The 18,889-nt window shown below is 42.7% G+C and overlaps 3 protein-coding genes across 5 annotated transcripts in view; 1 reads left to right on the forward strand and 2 right to left on the reverse strand.

The window, feature by feature from the left end:
* Positions 1 to 1,424, reverse strand: part of LOC6617562 (protein sprint) — an 84,712-nt gene extending 83,288 nt beyond the window's left edge. Inside the window, exon 1 of the mRNA XM_032725963.1 lies at positions 1,161 to 1,424. Coding sequence (XP_032581854.1) covers positions 1,161 to 1,190 — 30 coding nt within the window. The 5' untranslated portion in view covers positions 1,191 to 1,424. The remainder of the gene's footprint in view (positions 1 to 1,160) is intronic.
* Positions 1,406 to 18,757, reverse strand: LOC6617567. Of its 3 annotated transcripts, XM_032725967.1 has the most exons (6): positions 18,435 to 18,757; positions 15,572 to 18,370; positions 15,165 to 15,506; positions 14,410 to 15,105; positions 13,982 to 14,352; positions 1,406 to 1,518 (listed from the first exon to the last, which is right to left on the reverse strand). In XM_032725967.1, the coding sequence occupies exons 1-6, from the start codon at positions 18,481 to 18,483 to the stop codon at positions 1,432 to 1,434; spliced, it is 4,344 nt and encodes a 1,447-aa protein (XP_032581858.1). In that variant the 5' UTR covers positions 18,484 to 18,757; the 3' UTR covers positions 1,406 to 1,431. The 3 variants fall into 3 exon arrangements, 2 of the variants coding, with proteins under 2 accessions (XP_032581858.1, XP_032581859.1); XM_032725968.1 differs by lacking the exon at positions 1,406 to 1,518 and having other exon boundaries at positions 13,723 to 14,352; XR_004362576.1 differs by lacking the exons at positions 13,982 to 14,352; positions 14,410 to 15,105; positions 15,165 to 15,506; positions 15,572 to 18,370; positions 18,435 to 18,757 and adding an exon at positions 7,678 to 8,156 and having other exon boundaries at positions 1,431 to 1,518.
* Positions 11,790 to 12,856, forward strand: LOC116802216 (GTP-binding protein YPTM2-like). The gene has a single exon (XM_032725970.1). It carries the CDS (start codon positions 11,972 to 11,974, stop codon positions 12,590 to 12,592), a length of 621 nt encoding a protein of 206 aa, XP_032581861.1. The 5' UTR covers positions 11,790 to 11,971; the 3' UTR covers positions 12,593 to 12,856.
* Positions 18,758 to 18,889: the final 132 nt, after the last annotated feature.

An 18,889-nucleotide genomic window follows, 5' to 3' on the forward strand; every position in this document is an offset into this window, starting at 1 on the left:
CCTGCCACCCATGTCTGCGGTGCCCCATGTGCAACATCATGGTTAACGTTAACCATGTCCCGAGTGCCAAAAAAGCAGCAAGGCAACGTCAACCAAAAAGCAAACCGGCTCCCACGCTCTGTGCTAATTTGATCTCCACTTCTGTTTCTTTTGGTGTTTTTGTTTTTTAATTTTTTCTTCTGCCTGGTATTTATAAATATTTTTATGGTTTTTCTGAATTTTTTGTTATTTTTCTGAGGCTTTTTGTTATGGCCCGAAAGGCAGCAGAAGTTTTATGCAAATGTTGGCCAAAGAGTGAAATGGAAAAAATCGAGGAATGAATTGTTGATGTGAACCGAGCGAAGATCGCTGCAAAATAATTGCAAACCTGGATGTCAGCGAGATATTGCCACATAAGGTAATAACAATATTTTGAAACATATATATAAAATCAGAATTTACAATTCTACGTTGGTTTAAATGGTTTATTAAACCATTAAAGCATTCAGAATTGCTTAGCTGATAAGATATAATTTCTAAAAATGAATTTTAAAGTTTCAAAGAGCCGCTTTTGCCGATCTGCTAGTGCTGATAGATTTAACACCCATTTTTTCCATCCAAGGATTTGTTTTCCTTGTTATTGCGTATACGCCCCGTTACACTTCTCATTTTGCAGGCGGCAAAAGAGCGAAACGCGAAATCAAGTTAAACATATGGATTGGCATGTAATATGCCACATTCGCACACAGGCACACTACCAGACACACACACACACACACAGAAACACATACACACACACGCACAACACAGGGATTGAGACAAAGACATAGACAAGCCAGCCAATTGAGCAATTGCCACAGCCAACAAATTCAAATTGAAAATGTGGGCAAAGCAAGCAAAAAAACAAAAAAAAAAAAAAAGAAATGCAGAAAAAAAGGAAATAAAACGAAACTCAACCGCAGAGTGTCTTGTTTGAAGTACAAACAAAACTTCAATTGGCTGGCGGGGATTGCAAAAGGGGAATGGAAAAGGGGGCTCCATTCAGTCAGTCGGCAATTTCAATTTAGGCATCATAAAAAACGAAGCGGAGAATCGCAAATTATTCAGTATAATATTGCAAATTAAATTAAGCAGGCTCCCAGTGATCAATCTGTATTTAAAGCCCCTTTCACTTCACTCACCGCTATGGCATCCATCACCGCATTAACCATTTTCCTTGATTTGTATCTTTTGGTTCTGAGATTTGTTTCTCTTTTAACTTCCAGAGGTCTCCTCCTCCTGCTCCTCCTCCTCCTGAACTTTTATTGTTTCTTATGTTCCTTATGATTTATTTGACAGACGGTCAAACATTTTGCACAATTTCGTTGGGTTGCTCGTTTGGTCCCAGTTCCGATTCCGATTCCAATTCATTTGGCTCCTCGGACTCGTCTGAATCTTCCTTCTCCCCGCCTTTCAAATCTGTTGACATTTAATTAACGACAGGTGGTGGTCACCGAACCGCGGGGAGGTGGGTTCCTCGACTTGTACGTGCTCCTTTGCCTGTGGGCAGAGAATATATGGAAAATGAGTTATGGATTTTAGTGGGTACACTATAAGTGGGATCTGGCGGTGGGATGTATCGCATCGATTTCAGATTTAATAACATGGAGAATCGAAATGCAAAAAATAATGAGATCGAAATGAATGAGTAATAAATTGCTGGGAGTACGATCTATGGTAAGTAGTTGATTGGCAAAGCCGGCTTGTGACTTTAACCATTTTTCTGCAAACGAGAAAAGATACGTCGGCAGATGTGCATTTGCTAGATACTTTAAGGAACTATGACTCAGATAGCTGCCAACTTTGCCGACCCTCAGACTGAATAATGGAGCATTATTTACTATAAACAAAAAAAAAAAAAAAAAAACCTTTACTACGCGACTGTCTGAAAGTGAATGTACATATCTGCAAGATACATTCATACGTTTTTTAATTAAAACCCGTGGATGACGACTGGCTGTCCAAACATTGGCTCCAAGTTTGTTTGACAATGTCCGTGCCCCAAAACCCCAATGCCCTAACCCCGCTACGCATTTCATGGCGATAATTCCGATGTACATGTTGGAAAAAAAGAAACAGAAACAGAAACAGAAACTCAAGCTGAAGCCGAAGTCGAAATGAAACTGAAAACCGAAATAAAATGAAAAACTCGTTTCACGTATTTTTCCACAATTTTCCGCATTTTATGCTCATTAATTACATTTTCATTTCAATTTCTGCATTTACATAACCATTTCATTTCAGTTCATTCCATCTGTCCGCTTAACTTGTCCCTCGTGCTTATTTATTTATTTTTTGTTGTCCACATTTTATAGCTTAAATGCTGAACTGGCTCAAAAAGCCACGAAATTCCTCGGCAAGTTGACGGAAGTTGAATTGCAAATGAAATTTCAGATACAAGATACGCGTGTATATATATATATAAGAGCATATCTGACGAATAGCAACCAGAAGTCAGTTGACTCCATCTGAAATGCATTCGAACTCAAACTCGAAATCGCTGGCAATCAAACGAGAAGCGTGAAAAAAATACAAGTCAACGATCCACTCCACCTGCCCAACCCCCCACATTTCCATTGCTTTTTTTTATGGGGTATACCCCATCTCCAAATCACAATAGCTTTAAGTGCATACAAAATGAGCGTGTCGTCTTCAAGCTGTTTATTTGTATTTATTTGCTGCATAAATTGCCGATCAGAAATATACCGATGAGACGATGGATAATGCCGTACTTCAAATGGAATGGTACGCAAAATAAGCGAAGTTCAAGGTGGCATATAGAATTTATTCTAGCGAAAAATGATATATAACTCCGAGGATTATGCACTTTATATAATAATATGCGCTTTAATTTAAACAAATAACTTTTAGCACTTGACCAACAAGGATTGGGGTACTTAATTCACTTTTAAAGGTGTTAAATTATTGTTTTTGCATACGTGTTGTTGCTTCTTAATTATTTAAGCAATTTTGTTATTAATAGACCACTTTTTTTGAGATTACACTCGAGCATCTTTTACTACTGCCCATCTGAACTGGTCTTTGCCTTTGTTGACCACTTATTTTTGTGAGCTCATTAGCCAAATGTGTTGGAAGAGTCGACGGAGATATTTGAAGCATGAAATATCAATAACGAAATCAATATGATACCTAACGAGTCTGTCGATCGGATCGATCTCATGGGTTAACATGATGTTCGATTCGGTGTTATGAATAGTTCGATTTCGTCTCGGTTATTTATTGAATTTGTGTTAAGGTTAAATATCAGCATGAAATTGAAATGAATTGTGTTGTGTGATATTAACGCGTTGGGCCCATTCTCAGATACGATTAAACGAGAATCACGCAACGCTCGAAGATTTCGGCGGGCATATACGTCTAATCTTCTCGGAAGAGTAGAATCTTTATCGCTCCGTTCTTCTGGCCTTTGTCCCCGTTTCTTCGATAAACCAGCGTTCAAGTGTAAATTGAATGATAAGCCCGTTTACTGGGCTTACCCGTTTCCAGACTCAGAAGAGAGAGAGAGAGAGAGAGAGAGAGAGACACTTAGCTCCCTCTCCTTCTATGATGATGATTGTTTTAATGATGTTGATGATGGGCTGGATGGATTGGATGGATGGGGATGGATGGGGATGGATGGCCTTTCAATCTCAATTGGTCCGAAGGTGATTTTGTCGCCAAGGCGAAATCGATCGCATTTTGTGGCCTCTCAATTGATTTCTGAAGTAAATATATGGTTGCACTGGGAAAACTAAGTCAACAACTTGCCATTTCCTCGACTATTTTATGCAATCAGAAAGAAGCGCTTGCTTCAATTAACAAGTTTATTTACAGTTCCAATAGAATTATTAGTTTCTGACGATTCACCTTCAGTTTCTAGCAGTGTACTTTTCAGAGTGCCACTTGCCAATTGAAATGCATGTGGGTCAGCCATCAGCCAATGGTTCCAATCAGCGAACAACAAGTGTCCCTTTAATTAATCTGCACAATTGCATTGGCGTCACTGCAATCGACATGCGATATGCAGCAAAGTATCGTTTATCTGTACATACATACAATACGCTGCGGCGTATCTATATCTGTAGATACGGGCAATGCAGATCGCGTTGACCAAGGTCAGTTAGCGAGTGGTTAGACCAGCTTCGTCGCATAAGTTCGGGTTTTTTGTAGTACCTAACTGATAGGTTCCATAGCTTTTCGATCAGAGGAAAGAGGCGGCTTTTACTTTCCTCTAGACACAGTGAAAACCCACCGAGCAGTCAAGAAACCAGCAAACCAACAAACCAAACTGACGGAGAGACAATAAAACGACGATAGTTTGCACGGACAACAGACACAACCAGGACAGCCAACCCAGCCAACAACCAGCCATACATATCATATCATATCAGCAGCCGTGGGCAAACAGAACGCACCAAAAAAAAAACAAGCCAGAATGGTTGGGGTAGAGGGCACCGACCAGTTGATACCCCTTACCATTTCGTTACTGCATGTCCACACATGCTCTAAGCAATATAAATCCAGAAATAGTGCGAAAACGGAGTTCCTAAAACTGCAATCTCTACATCCAATAATATCGTATTTCATTCGGCAAGATCCTTGCCCAAAAGCCTTCTCTACACACAACGGCATGTTGCCCCAAGAGCCGGCTATCACATTTACGCATGGATCACTGGGTATGAAGGAAACATTTTGTTTGCAGCAGCGCATGGCAACCGAGAAGTGGCACCAACTTGCTGAAATCTTGAGGCGTCCAACGAAGAAGGAGGCGAACTAGACGAGGGACAGTAGGCGGACGAATTGGAATACGACTACGAATGCGAAGGCCTTGTTTATGAATACGCGGGCATTGTCTGAATGCGAGATGTGAGGCATGGCACAACCAGGAAGAGGTGGATATGGATGTGGATGTGGATGTGGATGCGAAGGAGAGTTGGCTGGCCAAAAAGATACACAGCAAATATAGATACTTCTGCGGTCACAAACACACATACAGATACAGATACAGATACAGATGCATTTTCAGAAACAGAAACCGATGCAGATACGGATCCAACACGGCCGTGTCTGTGTTTGGAAACTAAACAAGAAAATATGGACATATAGATTAAGACTTATTAAGGGAGCTCGAGCTTGGTAGTCGACCTCAGATCGCTGGGAATGCCGACGGGAAAAATGAAAAGAAGCGAACAACTCTGATGGAGAAATGCGGCATGTTGCGTGTAGCATGTGTAGTATGTAGTATGTAGTATTTAGTATGTGGCATGTCGCGTGGGGTGACATGTTGCCCGATCTGCCGTCTGCCACAAAAACACGTGCACTCACTCGCAAATATCTATAAGTATAAAGATATGGGAGCCCAGCTACAGATACTGTGCCACTTGAATTGAGGCAGGTTCAGCCCGCCGCACACTCATGGCCAATATTTGCCAGCAAATATGGTCGAAATCTATATTTAGACACCTACGATGCGCGAATCAACTGATCGATTCCCATCCACCGAGAAGAGAAGACAGAAAACCGGAGCGGATCGCTGTTAACTGGCTTTCTATTGGAACAGTTGGGCACAGCGGTTAGCGTTGATAGCCGAAAGCAAAACAAAGTCGAAACAAAAACAAGAGTGCGACTTTCAGACCTCGAGACTCTTGGCCAACTATTTTGGCTGCTGCTGCGCCCACATGGTAGTTCAACTGGTGCTAAAAAGTGATCGCCGAAAACTGATCGCACCGCCAATGCAGCGCATTAGTCAAAGCTGACTTTTTTGGCAATTTTTTTTCGTATTTTGTATTTTGTATTTTGTTATTTGATTTCTTTTTTTTTTCATGCCATCGAATAATTTTAACTCGACATTGCGGCATTTCGTGTGTGGGTGAGAAAAGTTCGGTGGGGAATTTGACTGAGATCATTCAGCAGGGCTAAGTACTTATATAAGCACAGTCAATAACCATCGGAAATTATGCCGATTTTATTAGAGTGTGATCATCTAGCAGTCAATGAATTTGGTATTCACAGAGATCACTTGAGAATCATGAGTTGTATCCATTAAATGGACAAATTAGTTAGTTAGCTCGATCGCACATTTGAGCTCTATAAATGTATTCTTGGAACTAGTAAAAAGATATTAACTGAAAAGAAAATATCCCAAAAATATCTGAGCATATGCGTTTATATACGTATATGGTGGGATCGCAACGATTCCTACGTGTATTTAAATGACCATCGCGATAAGCCAAAAAGCCAAAATATACGACTGGATTAGTGGGCACATACAGATGCGATGTTCCCATGCTGAGCGACGAGGATCATTAGCGAGGTGAGCCACTGACGATCGCTATCATAATGCTGGCATGGCAAACATACATACATAAATACATACATAGATATGCCTGCCAGACTGACTGACCAGCGAAAGCAACCCATTGATAAGACCGCTACAGACTATCTAAAGCTAATAGCTGTGACAACCGCAAATTGCATGAGGAATACCATAACGAGCGGTGGGATGGTAGGGGAAGGTACAGGTAGTGGGACACAGGTAATGACAGTAAACATTCTCCAGTTATCAGCAATCCGCTGATGCACGCACACAGAGAGAAAATTAGGGCATGTTTCACGCACACCACGGATATGCATATTATGTTAGATAATATAGATTATAATTGTTATACCATTTTGCTCCATTTATATTTGTGTATCTTAAGAATGCCCAACAGCACAGTACAAATCTGATTAATTAATCAATAGTAATAGTTGACCCTGTTTTCTCTGTGTACTTGTGGTTGAGCTAATATTGAGCTGATGTTGCGGTTTTGGTTTAGACTTGGAGCTCAGACTTAAGTTTTGGGTTTTTTCTTATTTTTTGTATTTTTGGCATGCGATAAGACTCGAGACAAAGCCAATTTCCGCCGACGATTTCATTGGGAAGATATGGAGCATAGGGGGTTATACATACATATGTACTAACAACAGCTGATTAGCCATTTGAGCAATTTGCAGAACAATCCGAAAACTCATTATCTAAATTTTAATTTTTTATGAGGAAATGACAACGGCGGCAGGAATGCGAATGCGAATGCGAATGGTATATGTACATATGTATGCAGATGTACGATGGTATATATATATGGTAGGTGCTATAAGGTGGCCTGCGAATACCTGGCCGATTAGCAATCCACTGTCAAAATGCATTGAAAGCGAAAGACGACACTAAAGGAAACAGGGACCAAGGGTGCAATGTACCGGAGTGTGTAAACCGAAGAGAACCAGGCACAATGTAAAGAAATCCAACGCACTTTTGGCGAGAGAGACAAAAGAGCTTTTCACTCAGAAAAAAAAATAGTTACTATTTATTTAAAGTGAAGTTTTACTCTCTTGTTCCAAAGATGTTTTACACAGATTTAGCATAATGACTCAAACTGGGAGCAATTGATGGCCAAACCAATTTCACCATCTTGAGTATGCACTGTATTTTCTTCGAGTGAAAGAAGGGCAAGCGATCAAGAGAGGGAGGGTGAGAGAGTGAGAGAGAGAGCGGGGGGAAGAGCGAAAAAGGGAGTCCGCGTGGTCGGTGAACTTGAACTTGTGAGAGGATGGGAACTACCGGTAAGTGGCTTCATGGATGGGCTCATCCTTTTCAATTATCACTTTCAATTAAATTACCCGGGCAACGCCAACGCCGCCAAAGTCGACACCTGGGAGCCTACGAACTGCGAATCTCTAGTTCTCAAGATCTCTGGAACCTGCTCCAATTTTTGTGCGCACTCGCACTCATTCACTCGCCGACAAACTTCACTTCACTTTTCGCACTTAACTCGGCTGCTGTTGTTGTTGTTACAAAACAATTAAATATAAATAACAACGTTATGGCGCAAAAAAAAAAAAAATTAAAAAATAAATAAAAAAAGATGTGTATTTAATTGAGCGCGACAAGCAGTGATCTTGTGCGACACAATATTTTTGTACTTCAGCTGCAGCACACAAGTTTAATTCTCGCGATCGCCTTACGAGTACGGGACTACACGGCTTTACGGATTCCGAAAATTACGGGTTCAATTTGTTCTAAACAATTCTCCTTCGACGAACCCAATCGTCCGACCAACCGACCGACCGACCGTTTGTGGCCGAGTGCGAACTCGAACTGAACTGAACTGAAGCCGCCGACAAAACGAAGATCGTCGCCGGCAGCAACAACTCGCTGCGATAATAGCAGCAGCAACAACAACAGCAAAAACAACAACAACAGCAACAACAACAGCATAAGCAAAATTACGAGATGCGAAACGATGGCGCACAGTGGTCACAGGGCTACCGAAAAATGGTAGAAATGTCAAAAGTACTTCACCCACAAGGTAAATCGATCAAAACTATTCATCAATAATAAAACTATATTAAGAGGTATATTTAACTTAACAGGTCAGTGGACACAGGGTTAAGGAAAGCTTTATCATATGTTTACAGAACATGTTAATAGGAATTTACTCCACAAGAACTGAAGTATTCATCCATAATAGTTTAGTAGTTAAACTATATTAAGAAAGAACTTAAACTTAATTGCATCGTGGTCACATGTCGGTCATAAGATCTTACATATTGCAACATATTAATCACAACCATTTACCGAAAACATAACAATATACTAATTTATGAAGGTATAATATCAATATAATATCATAACATTTTTATCGTAGATCATCTTGGTCACTGTGGCTAACATCGGTTGTATGAAAGACAGCAAAGTTTTTAGCTTTGTTAAAGAAATATTTGATATTAAAGTTTATTCTTTGTTTTATTCATCTGGTTAAGACATTGGTTTTACCAGTCAACTTAATGAAAAAAAGTTCCATAAAATGTTCTTTCCGTAAATTTACAATGTCTTAAAATGGAAATTACTATAGATGGATCGTTATATTGGTGTTTTAAGGTTACGAGATTTTCTTTTAAGAAGCGCGGAGTTGGTAAATATTAAATATTGCTCACCAAAGCAAATTATAAAGTGGCAGGTGCTGATTTACTTTCGATTTTGGAAAAGGTGCTTGTAATTATCAAAAATGTAAGCTGTCCCACTTAAATTTATCGTGTAATGCAAAATAAGCTTATATTATTATATATTATGAGTTATAGCTGGAAACCGAAACTAAGGCACATGGAAATCAAGAACGATTATTTTGTAATATCAGTAATATTTTTTCACATGGTACTGCTGACCAAATCAATATTTCTCGCTGTAAAATGAGACTTTTAATTGTTGGAAAATTATGACACCCATACATTTTAATTAGCAATCTGTTCTTTTTGTCTTTGGTTTTCGTTTGGTTTTCGCTGGAAATTGAATATACAGACTTTGGTTCACAATCTAAGAAATCTTAACAGATTCTCTTGAAAACTATCTACTATGACATATTCATATCAAAAGATATATTATTGTGCCCAAGAAGGTTATATCTTGTTAAGAGTGCGACGTGTTTGTTTCGCTTGATTAGCGTCTTTGTTTGCTATGTGATCGCATTTTCTGATCGCACTTTTTAATTTTTTTTTACAATTTACCTTATATTGTCAGCCACAAACAATTTGAAAACGCGAAAACTGTCGATGACCGATAAGCACTTGTCGATTACCGATTAGCGAACGTACACTGCGTTTTGACTTCTAGAATTGGAAAGAAGCTTCTGATTTTGCACCTTCTTTTTAGCCCGTCCATTTCGAAATTCAGGTTTTCTTGACATACCCCCATACCCGCCCCATTTGTCATGTTGTTCTTGTTGTTGTTGTAAAGTGCCATTGTGTCGTGTCGTCGATCTCATTCGCAAATTATCTTTGTTTGCGAAATTGTAATTGTTTTTGCCGTGCACAATTCAGCAAGAAACCGAAGAAAAGGGCTGCTCTCGAAGTCGCATTACCCTCTGATAGTTATTATTTCTTCAACTGCGATCTTGACCATCCCGAAAATATAAAAGAAACAAAATCACTCGAAAGAACTGTAAATAAATATATGAAAATACACAGCTAATTAAATTATAAAATTTTCAGGTCGAGAAATAGATTATCGTAGTCGACCTCAAAAGATCGATGCGTACCATCGATGATTATTTTATAAATGCCCTCAAGAGATCGATGATTTTTTTCTCAGTGCATGTGGAGTGCTCAACAGAGCGGCAGCTTCACTATTGTTGTACTCGATAATGGCTTTTCTGTTCACTTTTTTACTCGTCCCCAAAAGCGGGGCGTGTTCGTTGCTTTGTGCTTTTGTTTTGCTTTGTTGGTGCTGCCTTAGCTATTATTTTTGTTTTATTATTTTATAATACCTTAACATAGGGTATTTAAATATTAGGCAGAACTTCAAATGACCTATCCGCAAGGTAAAAGGTACTGCACTATTTTTGCTCTTGATAACTTTTCAACACCTTTCCGGTGATTACTGAGATTTTCAGTGCTTGTAAGGTAAGTTTAAAAAATGCAATTTTTTTGGGTAAAGAACCTACGGATCTCGACAACCTATGGACCTGCAAATACACTACCTGTAAACTTATTTCTGGACCGTGTCCCAGTAGCAACACATTGAAGTATGCTCTGAGTCTGAGTTTCAGATTGCGATTCCTATTCCGATTCTGAATTTTGTGTGGGTTGCGGATTGCCGCCGCGTCGACTGTCATTAAATAGTTTGCATTTCGCTTTTTACAATTGTTTTTATGTTTTCTTTTATGCATTTGTTTTGCCTAACAATAAACGATGGGTGAACAACAAATGAAACACATGAAAGCGAAAATAGCAACTAAAACAGCAGTTCAATTAACTGATTTTGTGAGAAATGAAAGCAATCAGATTTCGATTATAGACCAAAGTGTAGGGCATAACTTGATAGCTAACTCTCGACTGGCATTGCATACATTTTCTTTTTTTAGTTCTGTAACAGAACAGAAGTCTCCTATGAATCTATGCTATGAATCTTTTGAATTCGCCTGACAATAGCTTTCAAATGGTGAGTGCTATTTTCCTATTCACTTTCGACGGAGAATGAATGACCGACCGCACAATCGTCCGATTAAGTGGCTCATTAGGCGCCGAGGAGGTCATGTGAGCCATTTAGGCAAATTGCATAAGCGATCCGATCCACTCAAGTGCTGTGCTGTCCCAGCACAATTACACGCCGTACAATGGGCGTTCGTAGACGAAGATATTGTGGCAGAGCACACCTGCGATGGAAACACCACCATCCCCCCCTGGTGGACTAATGGAATTTTAACGTTACGAAAAAGCCAGCTAACCAAAACCACCCACTGGAATCCAGCATCCAAGGACCAGGATTAATGCGAACGTGGGGCGCATGTTGCTAATGTATCTCTTATTAGCGGACATACGCATTCCCATCCCTCATTCTCGTTCCCGTTCCCCGGCTCATCCTGCTCATCCTGCTCATCCCCCAGTGTCCTGCATCCTGTGTCCACGGCTAATCCAGTGGAACATCATTTTGAGCACCTGTTTAATTGCGTTAATCACCAGGAGCAAACATTATTGCCCGCGCCATCAGATGGCGGAATGATTATGACTGGGGTCCTCGGACCCTGATTTCCACGCTTTTTTTCGCCCTCAGCACTTTGACCTTTATCCTGGATCCTTGGGGTCGCGGTAATGCTAATTTTTATGTACTTTTTCTGGCACGCAGCTGGATGGAAGTGTCGTTGTTTTGCCTTGGGACCTTAATATTCCTATCTTTAGTCACATAAAAACATTATCACAAAACGGCGACTAAGTCCAATATATGGGACATAGAAGTTCTTTGTTGTGTACCGATTTCAAAATAAGTTCAAATCCCAATTTATGGGATTTTACATTTTGTTAAACATTTAACGTTTTGTAAAACATCCTCTCCCAGAAAAAAAAGACCAGAACAAGCCAAGCTAAAATTGCCACTTCCTTCAGTCGAAATTTATACATATTAAACCGAACCGAATTGACGATGAGCAACTTCCAGTACATGTTTAAGGTTCTCATCGTGGGTGACACCGGCGTGGGCAAATCCTCCCTGATGATGCGTTTCACGGAGAACAAATTCCTCGAGAACTACATGTGCACGGTGGGCATGGATATCAGGGCGAGCTACGTGGAGCTGCTCGAGGGTAAGATGATGCTGGAGGTCTGGGACACCACCGGCGACGAGCGCTTGAAGTCGGCGATGCCGTCCTTTTATCATGGTGCCCATGGCGTACTGCTCGTTTACGACATAACGTCGTCCAAAAGTTTCGAAAACATCGGCGGCTGGCTGAAGGAGATAATGCGCATGTGTCCGGATAGGCCGAACATCCTGCTGGTGGGCAACAAGTGTGATGATCTGGTCCATCGCCAGGTGGACCCTGAGAAGGCCTTCCAATATGCCCGTCGTCGGGGATTCCACTCTGATGAGGCTTCCGCCAAGAGTGGCAATAATGTATATAACTTATTCCGTAAGTTGACATTTGACTTGCACGATCGGTATGTGAATCACGGATGGTTCGAGGACATTAGAGAGCTACCGGAGGAACCAATTAATCCAGCTGACACAGATCGCCAGGGGGGCAATGACCCCAATACCTGCTGTTAAGCACCGCGACTTCATTTGACTTTTTATCATTAATACATTTTACAATTTCTATAACACAATAGCACAACAAGCTCCGTAAACTTCTTGCCTAATGAAAAAATCAAATATTTGTAATGTGAAACGGGAAGTTTGCTAAAAATTAACATAAATAAAAGTTTCCCAGTTTGAATGCAGGTGGATAGCGCATTTTGTTACAAATTCAACGATATATGATGATGTTCACTTTTGCACAAGTATTTTTATTCCCATCGAAGAAATTCGATCATCAAAATTTGCGAAAAATGGCAAAAAATTTTAATTTCCAATTTTGAATACAGGTCGATAGGGAATTTTTCTATGAATTCAAAGAGGTATGACATTCCAATTTTGGACAACTGCTTTTGTTGCTATCGAAGAAATAGTGATTATTTTTTACCAAAAAAATAACATATTAAAAATATTGCCAAAAATCGGATATTTACAAACGGGGTTTTCTCCATAACTTGGCTAAAAACGTCACTATCACTACTTTTATGATTTCAAAAAATAAAAATTTTACCAAATTTTTGCATTTTTGATAAGGGGTACATCAAAATCATCAAAATTCGCGAAAAATGGCAAAAAATTTGAATTTCCACTTTTGAATACAGGTCGATAGGGAATTTTGTCACGAATTCAACGAGGTATGGCATTCCAATTTCGGACCTGTTTTTTTGTTGCTATCGAAAAAATAGTCATTATTTTTATCAAAAAATTGCAAAAGAAAAAGTCTGACTTTTTCCTTAAAACTTGGCCAAGAAAAGTGGTCTATTTAAAAATGTAACCGTTGTGTACTGTTTGTCATTTCGAAAGAAATGGAGGATGTGTAACTGCGTTTTACGAAAATCCTTCAATTATTATATCGTCAAATAGTTTGCCCATTCCTTTGTCCTAGACAATCAACCCCCGTGTTTTACGTGCGCCTTATTATCTAGCTCCTCCTCCAGGAACTTGGCAATCAAATCTTTTCGCAATTGCACGCCCCAATTTACTCGGGCTTACTTTCATGTCTTGGGAGAGGCCATATAAGTGGGCCGACAAATGGGTCCAAAAAATCAAAGGACCTTGCCTTCATCGCTATCGTCCTACGAGTTTAAGTGGGATAGAACGTCTAACATTATATACTGTTTATTATTGCATAAGTTTCTGTTTGGTATTATAACTATGGTACACCATTTATTCAAGTTATTCTAAAGGGCTCTTAACAAAAAAAAAAAAAACGTCATTTCAAAGTCATGCACATAATAATAAATAAGATGTTTTCTGTGGCAATGAAGTGTGTCAATGGAACGGCGACAGTTCTTACAAAGAATATGTATGTTTAAGCTACGTGTGCCAATGATTCGAGAGCTAAGGCGGTGGCGGATTTACCTTCTTGGCGTATTTAGAGAACAGCTCCGTCATCTTGCCAAGCAGTGCATCCTGACTGGCCGTCGACAAGTTACCGACGGCGTAGGTCCAGTTCTTCACCACGAGATCCGGACTGCAGGTGGAAAAATTGATCTCAGGCAGGAACTCCTGCGGTTTAACTTCCTGAGTGTTCTTCGCAAGCGATTTGTTTAACTGGTTGAGCTGCTGTGGCGTGCGGATTGTCAGCTGGGCGTTCGGCTTCACCTGCTTATAGATCTCCGACATGTGGTGCAAGTACTTGTGGCCCATTGTACATTGATTGTTTGGATCGGCGATCTTCAGATTGCGCATCTCGCGCAGAGCGTACTGCAGACCAAGGCGGCAGTCGGTCACTGCAAAATATATAGTTTTAATCAAATGTCTAAAGTGACTTATTTGAAAACGATTACCTGTGGCATTCAACTCCTTTGATACGCGAACCCAGGCGGTTCGCTTGTCCAGAGTGCTCGCCTGCTCGTAGGTATTTGGTTGGCTACGTAGTTTCTTACACAACTCAAACGCCTCAATGGGGGATAGATTGTGACAGGTGACATTTCTCGCTGGGGTCCACCGCTTTCGGGCGGTCGAGATATTCTTGTCTTTATGAGACTTGACGGTGGCGTTTGACGCTGGCTTGCTTTCGCTTGTTTCTTTGGGCACGGAAACGCCATCAGGTACAGGAATAGGTTGGGCATCGGGTGCCGAAGCCGGAGCCGGAGCTGGAGTAATTTGAGTGAGCGTAGCAACACTTCTCACGCTATTCAACTTGCCGGTAAGCAGGCGCTTGGCCTCCTCCGTCTCCCATGGCATGGGTTCTTTGGTAAGGCCCGTTAAAAGGCTGGTCGGTGCGGATTTGGTCTTATCGGTAGGATCGGAGGACGTTAGAGCCTCGTACATGCTGCAGCGCTTCACCTCCTCAGACATCTTGTTGTGAACTATATAGTAGTAGGGCTCGAGCGGATGGTAGCGCACATTGACCAGAAACCTGAGTTGCTCCAGTGCCTGCCACCAGTTATGTGGCCAGGGATTTTCGATGCCGCGCTCTAGATCATCCAGGTATGTGCGGAAGGCGAACTTAAACATTGACCAAATATCCCGATGATTGACTGCAAAAGAACAGAAAATTACTAATAAACTATTGGCTTATAACATTGATTAAACATACGATTTGGGAATTTAAGGCGGGCCTCCCGCCACACCTCCTGCTTCTCCAGATTCGTTAACTGGGGCGGAGCTTGAGCATATTCGCCAGGTCGCGGCTTGCGCAAATCGCAGTAGAGATGCTCGTGATTCGCGAAGAAGCGTATTACTGCCGGCAACACGTCCTTGTGCTTCAACCACTGGTACTTTAGCGCTATCTCGTCAAATTTGCCAAACAAGCGATTCGATTTTTCCCACACTTTTACGCTGGCCTTAAACGGGCGCATCAGTTCCGACATCGGCGCAATCATGGGGAACACACTCATGTTGCTCGCCAAAAATGTCCAGCATGCGCGCAAAGCTTCCTCTGCAGGAGAAAAGAAGATTAGTAACGTACGAGCCAAAGCTTCCAATATTTATAGTTACTCCTACCTGGCATGTGAAACTTCTTGGCGATAGCCTGCCAGAACTCAACACACTTGGCCGCCAACTGTGGATTATCGTTGTGCAGCTGCGGCACAGCCATCACCTCGCGGATCAGCGTCGCCGTCCTAACCATATTAAGATTATACCGAGTAGCCTGGTTGCAGCACCAAATTTGCAATACATTCCCAGTGGTGGCATTCTCGTGCAGACACACGGTTATGTCGCCGAGCGGCAAGTTCTCCGGCTGACTGCCAAGAGATGCGGATCCGGCTGCAGTTGCTTCCTTAGCTGGCTGTGATGCTGTTGTTGCCTTGGGTACAGTCGGCAATTTGGCTGGTGTCGCCACTGGTGCTGATATGTTATCCATGTCCACTGTTTCTAGTGCTGCTCCCACAGATTTAGCCTGGCTTGCTAATGTGCCCCGTATTGTGGCATATTTGTCAGATGCAGCTTGTGTTGCAGATGTAGGAAATAATGCTGTTTTACGTATGTCTCGAGTTGTTTGTCCAGTGGCGGTTGGTGGCGTAGGTACAAGTAGCTCAGTTGCTGGTTCTGCTGCAGGTTTAGCCATCCTGGTTGCTGTAGGTACTGCTGCCGGTACGATTGGTTGATATTTTTTGGGGTTTCCTAGTGTTGTTGCTGGCAATTTGGACTTTGTTGGTATTGTTTTTGCTCTCGCTGGTTCCCCAGTTGGTGCAATAGGAGCAGCTGCAGGCGAAGATGTGGTTGACAGTGATCCCATTGGCTTGCTAAACGGAACGCTATTGCTCTTGCCATCCCAAGCGCATTTCAATCCCGGCTGGTGTATTTGTACCATAGGAGCTGCAGTGGGTGTTGGCAGATTGCTTTTAGCAGTAATATTCGATGGTGTTGTTATGGGTACAAAATTGGGCAGTGTATGTTGCGGAGCTGGTGAACGTATTGACGATGGATTTTGTGGCCTAAGCGTTCCGCTGAGCAGTTCTCCCAGTGGCGATACTGGCCCTCCGTATACCCTGTCTTGAGTTTGAGCTGGATTGGTTGGAGTCGTCGTTCGAATTACAGTGCGGGGGACTACTGGTGCCATTTGAGGGATACCGGGCATTTGAGTCTTCGTATGGAGCTTAACCTGTAAGCCAGGAATCTGTGGGATCTGTGGACGCACTTCAGGCGGCTTTGCGTTTAAGCCCGCCATCTGATTGGTGGTGACAATGGGGGACACGCCCGTTCCCATAGCTCCCGCCGCCTTGGACGAAATTCGTACGTTGGGCGAAAGCTTTAGGGGTATCTTATTTGCCGAGCTCACACTGGTGGCGGACGTGATCTTGGGAATCACAAACGTGGGATGAACTTGATCGGTCGATACACTCGAACTGACGTTGTTGGTTGCGGCGGCGGATGTGTTGTTAATGGCTGGCCCAGAGGACCTCCTGACATTGGGGAAGGTGGGGCCAATGCTTGTGGCAGTGCTTGCACTGTTAGAAATGCTTGTGCTGCTGCCTTTTGTGGTGGGCGGATAGACAATAGCCAATGGCATACGTGCCAGCGCCTGTGTTTTGGCCGGAGGTTCCCCCGCCAATGTTATGGCGCCGTTGGCAGTGCGCTTTAGTGCGGGACGGGCCGTGGAATGAGAGGCAACGTGCGTTAGGGCTTGACTTATGGAGCCCTCAAAGAACCACTTGTCTTGCAGCTGATAGCCAGATAAGCGCATGGCCTGTAATTCGTGGTAAAAGGCGCGCAGCAGCAGCCAGGTGACCTCGCAGCGCTCGTGACCGCTCATCACTTCCATGCCGACCTTCTGCCAGAACTCGTCGTAGCGCGGGGGTTTCACCTTTTTGTACAGTGAGTCCTCCGTCAGCTGAACTAGTTCTGGCATGTTGCGCATCGTGTTGATCAGCGCCACCACGCTGTGGAAGTGCTCGATGGGCTCGTGCCAACCGTTTTGCAGGTACTTGGAAGCCTTGCATACGGTGCCGCGCATGCGCTGTATGTGCGGTTCCATAAAGTCCATCAACCGGCACAGCTCCGAAGTGCCGATATGACGTGGGCGATGGATTAACTCCCATTCGTAGCGAGTCTGCAGCTTTAGCCAGCACTTCATCAGCTTGGTGGCTTTGTCATGGACTTCGTTGGAAATGGCACTCCAGATTAGGCCGCGATGTCGTGTGTTCTGATAGCCCGTATACGTGGTATCGTACAGAAGGGGATAGGCATTGACTGCCTCTATGAGGCGACGCTGTAACTTGCTGCAACGGTAGTTATAGGTGGGGTCCTCCTCGAGATCAACATCTATGATGTCAACTGGCGGAACCTCCACCAACTCCACATCGGGCAGGGTTTCACGCTCAACCACCTGCTCTGTTTCAATAATCTCTGTCGGCTGGGCCTTGTCGACAATCAGTGGGTATCTGGACACATGGGGATACAGGAAGCGCATCTCCTCCTCGTATTGCATGCAAGGACGCCAAGGACGCAGGGCCGCCTGATCGCTTTGGATGGCACTGCGATGAAAGGCCCTTAGACGATGAACATGGCGCTGATATTTATAGCGCAGCTCTGACCAGGCTGCCATGCAGTTGTCCATATTAGTTGCCAGGCGGTGGGCGATTTTTTTCCATTTTCTCTCCCTTTGAGCGACGTCATGGAATTTCGGATGCCGGGTGTCATACAATAGCGGCTGGTGGCGTACCAAAGCGATGAGCCGCCTCTCAGCCATATATCTTTGCAGGATGCCGCCATCCCCAGATTCCGGATAAGTGCTTCTGCTGAACGGATTTGGGGCCTTATCGTCATCCACGCCATTCGTCTTTTGACCAATTGTGTCAGCTTTGAGGAAACAAAAACGGAAGTTAGTTGAACGGAAGACCACGTAACCAACTGTCGGACTTACAAACAATGATCAGGCAACCATTTTCGTTGGCAACTGGCTCCTCCTCCATGTCCTGGACACCGGATAGCGCTCCAATCTTGGGTTAAGCGCGCTCTTTCCCCACACAAACCGTCGAGAATTCTCGAGACGGAGAAACCGGTGGCCAATCCGCTGGAACTACTGCTATATCTTCACTCTTTTGTAGCAAAAAACCACTTGGAGATGGTTTGGGAACAACTTGCAACTACAGGATTATTAATTGCAAGCATAGATTTCTACGCAAATAAGGTTTCTTGCGACGCCAGAAAGTCGGCGGTTGCAAACGCGAATTGCTCGAGAGTGTTATCGACCACCGATGCCGTTATCGAAACATTCGATAAATATTTGGATTTGAATTTGTATTGCTAACCATTTTTGTTTTGTGTTTTCCATTACATTTAGGTGTAATAACCTGCATAACCTTATTAAGTTCAATA

This window comes from Drosophila sechellia, chromosome X (genome assembly GCF_004382195.2).
Source record: "Drosophila sechellia strain sech25 chromosome X, ASM438219v1, whole genome shotgun sequence".
NCBI lineage: Eukaryota > Metazoa > Arthropoda > Insecta > Diptera > Drosophilidae > Drosophila > Drosophila sechellia.

Bases quoted from the DNA above. Each gene is read 5' to 3' on its own strand.
- LOC6617567 (XM_032725967.1), bottom strand. From the start codon at position 18,483: ATGGAGGAGGAGCCAGTTGCCAACGAAAATGGTTGCCTGATCATTGTT. The intron at 15,106-15,164 runs GTATGTTTAATC...GTTCTTTTGCAG, and splicing joins CCGCCTTAAATTCCCAAATC to TCAATCATCGGGATATTTGG. The intron at 14,353-14,409 runs GTAATCGTTTTC...TATATTTTGCAG, and splicing joins AAAGGAGTTGAATGCCACAG to TGACCGACTGCCGCCTTGGT.
- LOC116802216 (XM_032725970.1), top strand. From the start codon at position 11,972: ATGAGCAACTTCCAGTACATGTTTAAGGTTCTCATCGTGGGTGACACC.